This window comes from Asterias amurensis, chromosome 8, assembly GCF_032118995.1.
Source record: "Asterias amurensis chromosome 8, ASM3211899v1".
Lineage (NCBI taxonomy): Eukaryota > Metazoa > Echinodermata > Asteroidea > Forcipulatida > Asteriidae > Asterias > Asterias amurensis.
Genome location: NC_092655.1, coordinates 6465726 through 6475163, shown reverse-complemented (window position 1 = coordinate 6475163; position 9438 = coordinate 6465726). Strand labels below are relative to the sequence as shown.

Sequence of the window (9438 nt, the reverse complement as noted above, 5' to 3'; positions counted from 1 at the left end):
GTATAATTGTATTTAGATTGTCCAATGGATGCTCTGTATGGATTACGTTAGTCTGAACCCCCCCCCCCCATGCCATAACACGCGCATACCAAATGAAATTGGATGCCGCCGTCCAAATTTATCGTATTATGATGATTATTTATTATACAGAGATGACGATGACGTTATCCGCCTCGCGACTTTTGAGTCGAGCTTCTTTTTTTTTTTGCTTACTGAGCTGAGCTGAGCGAAGGGGGACGGGTTGCTGTTGGCTGCGTCACACCAGTGGCTTGCTGTGATTGGATCGCGAGGATTGCAAGCGAAAGAGTAAGAGTACGAGAAGCAGGAATGAGATAGAATAGAGGCCTAAAGGCGGCATTCTGATTCTCCCACTGCAATTGCTCAATGACAGACGACTTGAACTCTTGTGGTCATATCACATGCTTATTGAGGCACTCACTCGCCACTACTGTACACACTTCGTGACAAGACGATGAACCGTGCGGACTTTACTATCAAAACACTTCCTCGTGCCTAAACACGCTCTAAATAAACAAACCTACTCAAATATTTAAAGGGATCTTTTATATTATTGAACTTGGGATTTGTTTTCCCTAAGAACTTGCAAACATGTCTGGTTCGAATAAGACACTAACAGTGAGCAGTAATTCGGCTTTTTCACGGCCCGAGTACAACGCTTCGCCGACAGCGGGCAGCACGCCGAGCAGCCCGGAGAAAACACCCACGGACCCAGGGCGGGAGAACCGGTCCTTCACGGTGGAATCGCTAGTGCGAAAGGAAGGGGATTCATCACCTACGACAAATCTACCGTACTCGACACAGCTCAGCAACCCGGACGGTGCGGTGGTGACAAGGGACAGTGTAACTAGCATCAGTACTAAGCCGGCCACTTCTCCGTGCTGTGTATCCGCCACCAGCCCTTCCTTCGCGTACACGGTGGAGGGGATCCTAGCAAAGTCCCCCCACTACTCCACCACCAGTAGTCACGACACTGGTCATCTCCACCACCGGCATCACCATAATCAGCACCGTAGAACCAGTGAATTATCCCCGACGAGTAAGACATACACGTGGAGTAACTCAAGTTTCCCATGGATGCAAGGAGGCAGACTCTCACCACCTTCACTTAGTAAGTATAACATCTTCAACTTTCAATATCTCATCAGCAATTTCATTTAAGTCTCTGAAGCATCTGTCCATTTAAAAAACAATTATAATGTTTTTTTCTTCCCGAGATTATTGTAAGATTTCGACGCAGAGTTTTTGACCTGAAACAACAAGTATGTAAAAGTTGTTCTTTGAGGGCTGGCTATTCGTTAACATTGGACTTAGTGACACTGATATAAGTGACAGTATAACCATGGAGGAATATTCCTCCATGATATAACTCAGTCCGTCAATTTCTGTCACACGCGATTGAAGAAGAGTCAAGAACAAACAAGTACATATACCAAAGAAATTCCAACTTCTTTGGAATCTAGGGTTGATAGGTCGGGTAAGCCTAAAACATTTGAACAAGATTCAAGAATCAAACCAATATATACATTTGGACATCTGATGAATCATGGGGCTATAATGATTGAACCATGTTATAAAGCAATATGCCAGGTCGATCATACCATCCCTGATCATGATGCACCAACAAATACAGTTCATCTTGTCATATTTTAGTACAGTATGAGTATTTGTCACGGGAGAGAAAACTGAAAACAAATAGTTTGAACGAAATCGTCTTTGAATGAAGCACAATCCACCCCGGCAAACCTCCTTATCTTGTTAATATTGAAACATTTTATTACAAGATTGTAAGTATACGATTTGCATTATTTAGTTACTTTGTGAGTTGCAGATGTAGGCCTACACCGTACCTTCTGCCCCGCTACAATTTGATACGAACCTGAAACACAGTCCCCAATGACCTATACTTGGCCCATTCTTCAGAGTTTCAGACCTAAACTTGAAGATTATTAAAACACTTGTTAATGCGGGGCTGCAATTTCATCCCATTACACACTGTTTAAACTTTTTCATGTGTTTGTTATTCGCACATTTAATGCTCAAGTGATTGGCCTGTGTTCGGCAAGATTGTTTTCTCTCTCCCAATTAATAAGGTATTTAAATTTATTAGTTGCAACAACCTGCGTCTTTAGTATCCACCCGATACTTGCTCGCAAAACAAACATGAATTTGGAATTACAGAAACAACTGCTCTTGGTGAATTTGGGATTCATACAAAAACCACGAATAACCATAGGTTTTTAATTCTCCCTTTGAATCAATAGTGACTATGGTATCGATAGTATACGAGTTAAACTTGTTATTTACCATAGGCCAACTTGATAACATAATTTTTTCTATTAAAATTCTCTTACTTTTAAAATTAAGTTCTTAGAGTTTACCAGTAAAACGAAACAAAGCAAAACTAAATCCTTCATCACAGACCATTTTCTCAAAAGTCATGAAAGTTATGTAAATTTCGCAGAATCCTGGCATCGTTAGACTGTTCGTGGTATAACTATATTCATGACAAAGTCTATGAGTTTCTTTCCGAATGCTCATTCATAGTAAAGTCAAAACCAGTACAAACACTGTTCTGTCCAAAATATATCTTCCAAACTTCGAGGAAGTCTCAATAAAAAGGTGCCCTTAAAACCATTGCTGCTAATTTTGATCGCCAGTTTTCGATATTTTCATTGCCCCTTTTAATGACACTTTCCTAGATTGGTTCTTGGATATTTAAGTACTAATTCTTGCTAAAACTCTTCTTTCAGCATGGTGATAAGAGTTGCAATTTCAGATGCAATGAAATAAACCAAATTAGCCGCAAATTGAAGTATTGGAAAAGTCATTAACAGCTCGTGTTCTGACGAGCTTGTTCTGCTTTGCTAGATATGCTTTGCGAGTAATTGCTCCTTTTCAGAGTTTTTTTTTCTGTTTATTTTTTAGTGGTCAATTTGTAGGCCTATAATTCCCCGAACAACTGTAATTTGTGGCTCTCAAATAAAGCAACATTTACGAAGCAACATTTAAAAAATGTGGTGGGTAGCCGTTAGTCAGGTAATTGCAAAGAGGGAGTAAAACAGCTATATTTGTGAGATATTAATTTAGCTCTGCACTCCAATGTCTTTTTCACGACATTCTCGGGGTATCTACCACCATTAAATCAGTCAACCAGGACATTAATTAGTTTTCTGTGATTACACAGTGTACAAACAATTACCCAATATTATTGCACGACACTTGGTTCACGCGTTCTAGTGACGAGCCAATAAATTTTAATCATGCCGAACAGGACGTCGTTCCTTTTGCAAGTCAATGAGCGATGATATTTATTTCTAGTAATAATCCTTGAAACAAATTAGAGGTAAAAGTTAAAACCCTTACTTTTGTCTTGCAATTGACTTACAGGCCCAACTTTTATTTTCTTAACGAGTAACTGTACCTTAGGGCTCGCCCTTTACACTAGGCGTAGACCTACAATGTCTAAAAACTGCGACTTCTCAGCTTGCCTTGTGGGCTACTAAGCAAACTGTACAACCTATACTTGTTTAAAAATTTAATTTCTACCTTGGTCAATGTGAGTAAATCTTTAAAATGTGTAATTTGTTTAGTCTGTAAAACTACCATCAAACTAGTTGTGGTTGCTATACCATTAATACATCAGACATTGATGACAATACTTGTTTAAAATCTGGTCTGCTTAAAATTGTCCTGGGGCAAGGAAAACCATCTATGGTAAAACAAACTGTTAACGGGCTATGGCTAGAGGCAACTGGTGTGATGGGTTGGCCTACTCAATATGCCATTCACTAGCTCTATATACAATTATTCATTCTTAAATCATCACTTTAGAGGCAGTGGACACTATTGGTAATTTTACTCAAAATAATTGTTAGCATATAAACTTACTTGGTAACGAGTAATGGAGAGAGCTGTTTGTAGTATAAAATATTGTGAGAAACGGCTCCCTCTGAAGTAACCTAGTTTTCGAGAAAGAAGTTATTTTCCACGAATTTGATTTTGAGACCTCAGATTTTGAGGTCTTGAAATAAAGAATAAAAAAACTGAATGTGACAAGGGTGTTTTTTTCTTCCATTATTATCTCGCAACTTCGACGACCAATTGAGCTCAAATTTTCACAGGTTTGTTATTTTGTGCATATGTTGCGATACACCAAGTGAAGACTGGTCTTTGACAATTACCAAAAGTGTCCAGCGTCTTTCAATACTGTGACTTATAGGCAGAGTGTACCTTTGCTAATTGGCAAAGATCAGTATCCTCACTTGGTGTATCCTAATATAGGCATAAAATAACATATTTGGAAATATGGGCATAAATAATTAGTCAACGAAGTTGCAAGAAAATAAAGGAGAAAAAGACACACTGCCCCTAATTGCATGGCATTGTGTGCTTTCAAATGCCTAAAACCAAAACTAACAATATTGGGCAAAATAGGCCTATTATACCATCTTTGGGCATAAGACAAAAATGTGTAGGAATCTGAATGACGTTTTAACTGGTTGACTCTAGCAAATCAAAGTTAAGTTTCACTCTTCCTCCTGGCATCGATGGGCCATGTTTACAATTTGATAGTGATCCCAAACAAATGACTGTACTCTGCTCGATAGCGTGTGACCATAGAGTGGGGTCAGAGGGCAGTAGTGCGACATCAATGGCTACATGCACGTGTGTAAAAGATGGCAATGTTGCTCTACATAAGAACTGACACCATAATCTCTTTAAAGGTGGCAACACTATGTATTTATTTGTTTGTTTATCTGCTTGTTTGTTTGTTTGCTTGCTTGCTTGTTTGTTTGCTGCATGTTCAGGCCTCGAAATAACCCACACCTGCAGCAATTGTCGTGGTACCCTGTGCTATTAAATCTCCAATGCGAATTTAAATTTCCTCGGTCATAGAGGTGCCCCCATACCCAGCCCACCAGAGTGAAATTGCTGTGCCCCTCAAGAGCGAAGTTTAAGGCCCATTTGTTGTTGTTGTTGTTGTTGTTGTTGTTGTTGTTGTTGTTGTTGTTGTTGTTGTTGTTGTTGTTGTTGTTGTTTTCTTTTGGGGACCACCACATTAATCTAACCATTGTAGCTTTCTAGGAACTGCCTTTAAAGTAACACGTGTACATGCCATTAAAATGGTTGGCACCGTGGAGAAAGTGGAAATGTGACAACCTCATTGAGACATAGATGTTCTTGATCGCATACCGGGACGCAAAGATGCGAAGATGTCATGTCTCGTTTACAGTCACACTGTACATATATAGGCCTTATATAAGTTGCATGGCTGGCAATGTAAGCAACACCAAATTATAACATAAACTGAGACAGCATTTCAGGATAGCTGATACCAATGTTTTTTTCGTTCGTGGAAAATGACTACTTTCTCGAAAACTACGTTACTGCAGTGGGAGCCGTTTCTCACAGTTTTATACTATCAACCTCTCCCCACTACTCGAAACAAAGTAAGGTTTTATGCTAATAATTATTTTGAGTGTCCTCGTCCTTTAAAACTCAAAGTGTCCATCCATTACCTTATGAGCTTAGTGTGAAACATTAGATTGGACATAAAAATTGGTATAATGCGTGACCAATAGTAACAATCACTGGTTGTTCGGGCATATTTCGTGTACAGGCAATGTCCACGTAATACTCATTTCCAAACACCTAGGCCGAAAGGAAACAATTATTTGTATAAGTTTTTACGACAGACATACATGGTCAATGTTCTTGCCTAAAGCTAACAACTTTTCCCTCAAATGCTTTTCCAAATTGTCTGTAAAGAACGCGGTCAACATTTTGTGAAAGACCAAAATCTGGACTATGTGCTCCAGCCAACATACGAATGAATACGTAGGTCATCGGAGTCACAACTGTTTTCATCCATTGAAATTGGACTCGCCCGCTTGTTCAATAATTATTATTTATTTCATTTCTCTAACATCTAAGCATTTCGAACACAATATTTCAGGTGAAGATTTCTCATCGTGACAATCTTTATATCGTGTGCAAGTTGTCTACTTGCAAATATATTTCTAACCTACATTCGTGCATACCCTTTAACAAGAATCTTGGGGCAGATTTCAACAGGCAAATGATAATCATCGACAATTTTAATAGCACCCCGATGTGATGTTTTTATGCACATACAAAACAGCTCTGCGGATGATGGACCCTAAATACACTGTTTCTACTCGCAGCAAATCCCGTAATTTAACTGTGTCAATTCTACGGTCTTTAATCAGTGCAGAGTTGGAAGCGTCGAGCGCACACACACGGCACCGTTTTCACGGAGTACTGGCCAAGCATTTTATTTGGCGTCCCGTGGGTCTGGCGGTCTAGCCTGATTTTTTTCCCGGCCGGCCGCGGCGTCACGTAAGTTGCGTGAAGAGAAAAACCAAGAGGAAATACATATTTTATGTGGACATTTAATACATCAATCCTTCATTACATACTGTGAATACCTTCTTTGATTTGTGTGTGTGTGTGTGTGTGTTTTGGCTGAGCATCGACGAGTGGAAAAACTCTGTGCCCTTAAAAACCCACCCTGAGTGACCACCATTGATATCTCGTCATTAACCGCATCAGTGCACGTTGTAAACACCAAAAACAAACTCAAGAGTTTAGATCTTGAGATGTAATTTGTCAAGCTCCAAATCTCTGGTAACTGACTCCCCAAACAAAACACGCAACAAACCACCATGCAGTGAATGGATGAAGGTTCCCAGAATGTTATTATTGTTATGGAAAGTCAGTACACGGTCCAGTCACCGTGGTGGCCTAGCGGATCAGATGAAGCACTAAGCAAACACCAACCCGTTATGGCGACTTGATGTAGACGGGTTTAATCTCCCTCATGTGGTATACTGCCTCTAGCTACCAGGCAATATTGGTGGTCTAGTTGGTACTGACACTGTTTTATGCATAGGTTGTGGGTTCGAATCCCACCCAAGTAATACGCCTGTGATTATCTTCACATAACTCGGGAAAGTACTGTGATTACAGTGCTAACATACATCGGTGTATATAGGTAAAACCAAAATGAATATAAAGTTCCTTTCTCCGTTTCTCGATTTCAGAAACCTTAACCCTCTCTTTTCCTCTCTGTTCATGCAGGTACCACCGACTCTCGTTTTGGCACCTCAGGCGCACCGAGTGCCAACAAAGTGCAGTGCACATTACGCAAACATAAGACCAACCGCAAACCCAGGACGCCGTTCACCACCTCCCAACTCCTCTCCCTGGAGCGTAAGTTCCGCCAGAAGCAGTACCTCTCCATCGCCGAGAGGGCCGAGTTCTCCGCCTCGCTCAACCTGACGGAGACCCAGGTCAAGATATGGTTTCAGAACCGGCGAGCGAAGGCCAAGCGACTCCAGGAAGCTGAGCTGGAGAAACTCAAGATGGCCGCCAAGCCCATCCTGCCGCCTGGGTTCGGCTTCCCGTTCCCGGCGACGTACTATTCACTGGGGCATATTCACCGGCACGCAGCCGCCATGCCCGGGCTGCTCCAGCCGCTCCAGTTTGCTCCGTACTCGTACTTTCCCGGAGCTGCCACGGCTGGTCACCATAGTCCACCCGGATCGAGTCTATTGTATCCGTACTCGGCCTCAGGAACGATATAAAAAGGGTTCCACAAAGACTGAATTAAAACTTGACAGTACGTTCATTAAAGTTGAAACAGATGAGTACTACAGTCACACGACTATTTGAACCCATCTCTACACAGCAAAGTATAGGAAAACATCATTTCCTGTGGCTGCACAGTAGTCCCAAGCTCATCTTAACAGATGTAGAGCAAAGATGACTAAAATGAGATACACAGCAATCCTCTTGAACCACAGCAATGTGCACAACATCAGCAGCTTCAAGCATGTGATAAAACTATTGCCATTTTAAATACTACTGCTATAGACTGCTATAAGTACTATATTAGTCCCAAATGCGGACCTCAACAAAAGTTGCACTACATTTTGTTTTCACTGAACAGTACAATTTTTCTGAGGCTGATAACTGTCACTGCCCATCCTCTGAGGCTTTTGATTGACGTCTAAGGCCGATGATGTAGAGCCTCTTTTGACTGATATTTTATCCTATTTGATAGCAAACCTCATTACATTGCCTCACATGGGTGATTTTCAAATCCTTCGATCTTTGAGGCTTTCCTTTGCCTATGATACATAACCAATATAGGAAAGAGTCAATTCATTCCAAATATTATCACAGTTTTCAATACAAGCAACTATTGGGAATATCCAAGTGGTTACATTTGTAGTGACCAAGTTTCTGTGTTGTCAGGGATTTGTGTGCATATTTAATGCGTAAATCGAAACAAGAAAGTGATGCTTGGAGGACAATTATGATCAGTCTCACATTTCTGTCTGAAAAAAAACATCTCAGGGCGTAAAACTTCTATTATCAAGTTTGATTCAACTTCGATTGGTATTAAACTCATAAAATCAGTACATTGTAGTGATATCGGCCAATATGAAAATGAGTGTCTGCGTTTTGGTAAAACATATCTATAGATGATAACTAGTGGTGAGGCCGAGTCCGAATTGCGGCTACGGTTGTAAGGGTGCTGCTTAGGGCTTCCCATGCTTCAACATATGTTGGCTTGGTGATACAGCCGTAGCCATTCGGACTTGGACTGGGTAAGCATTATATGCAAATGTAAACCCGAGAAAGAGAGGTCCATCCAATACCAATAGAGACTTGAAACACTGTGTGGACTTGCACAGGTCCACAGAGTGTTTTCACAGTGTTGAAGAATATGTTTTTGGTTTTACATGCACAGACCAAAGGAATGTCCACAGAGAGTATGTAATTAACACGGGGCTGTTGTTATTGTCATAAAGTTCTATTAATTTAAAACAAGATAAAAACATATAGGTCCTAAGGTGCCCAAAATTGATAACATTTCAAAAACAGTACTACGCAATTTTTTATATTTAATGTTAGGTAAATCGGATTGTTGACAATCTAGCTCTAAGAAAACAACAATCCGACTCAAATTGAAACTGAAAATTAAAACCACCCTCAGTTATGCCTGCTCTGAAAAAGTGAAATTCCTAAAAAATAAATCTAGTTTCTATTTCGATGCACTCAAAGGTTAACTTCTTCGGACAAACCGCACGCGGGTCTAAAAGCATATTCCGCTTATTTAAAGGTTAAATATCAAATTGGAATCAGGCCTACATAATAAATGGGTATCGGTATAAATTTATGACAAGGTAAGGGCTATGGCTGTTTAGATGCAGTTCACATTATCAGAAGCTTAAAGGCAGTGTATACCTTCGGTAGTTACTCACATAATTACCATAACTTACTTGATGAAGAGCGCTGGTGAGATTTTTATATTATCCACCATTGTTGAGAAAAGACACCTTTTGCAGTATAGTGTAGTTTTAGAGAGAGGGTTACGTTTTCACCCAC

At 40.3% G+C, this 9438-nt stretch overlaps 1 protein-coding gene across 1 annotated transcript; it reads left to right on the top strand.

Annotated features, from left to right (window-relative positions):
• Positions 1 to 278: 278 nt before the first annotated feature.
• On the top strand, positions 279 to 8465 carry LOC139941057 (uncharacterized). The gene is made up of 2 exons (XM_071937473.1): positions 279 to 1129; positions 7123 to 8465. Exons 1-2 carry the CDS (start codon positions 610 to 612, stop codon positions 7626 to 7628), a joined length of 1026 nt encoding a protein of 341 aa, XP_071793574.1. The 5' UTR covers positions 279 to 609; the 3' UTR covers positions 7629 to 8465.
• The last annotated feature ends 973 nt before the right edge of the window (positions 8466 to 9438 follow it).

Bases quoted from the DNA above. Each gene is read 5' to 3' on its own strand.
- LOC139941057 (XM_071937473.1), top strand. From the start codon at position 610: ATGTCTGGTTCGAATAAGACACTAACAGTGAGCAGTAATTCGGCTTTT. The intron at 1,130-7,122 runs GTAAGTATAACA...CTGTTCATGCAG, and splicing joins ACTCTCACCACCTTCACTTA to GTACCACCGACTCTCGTTTT.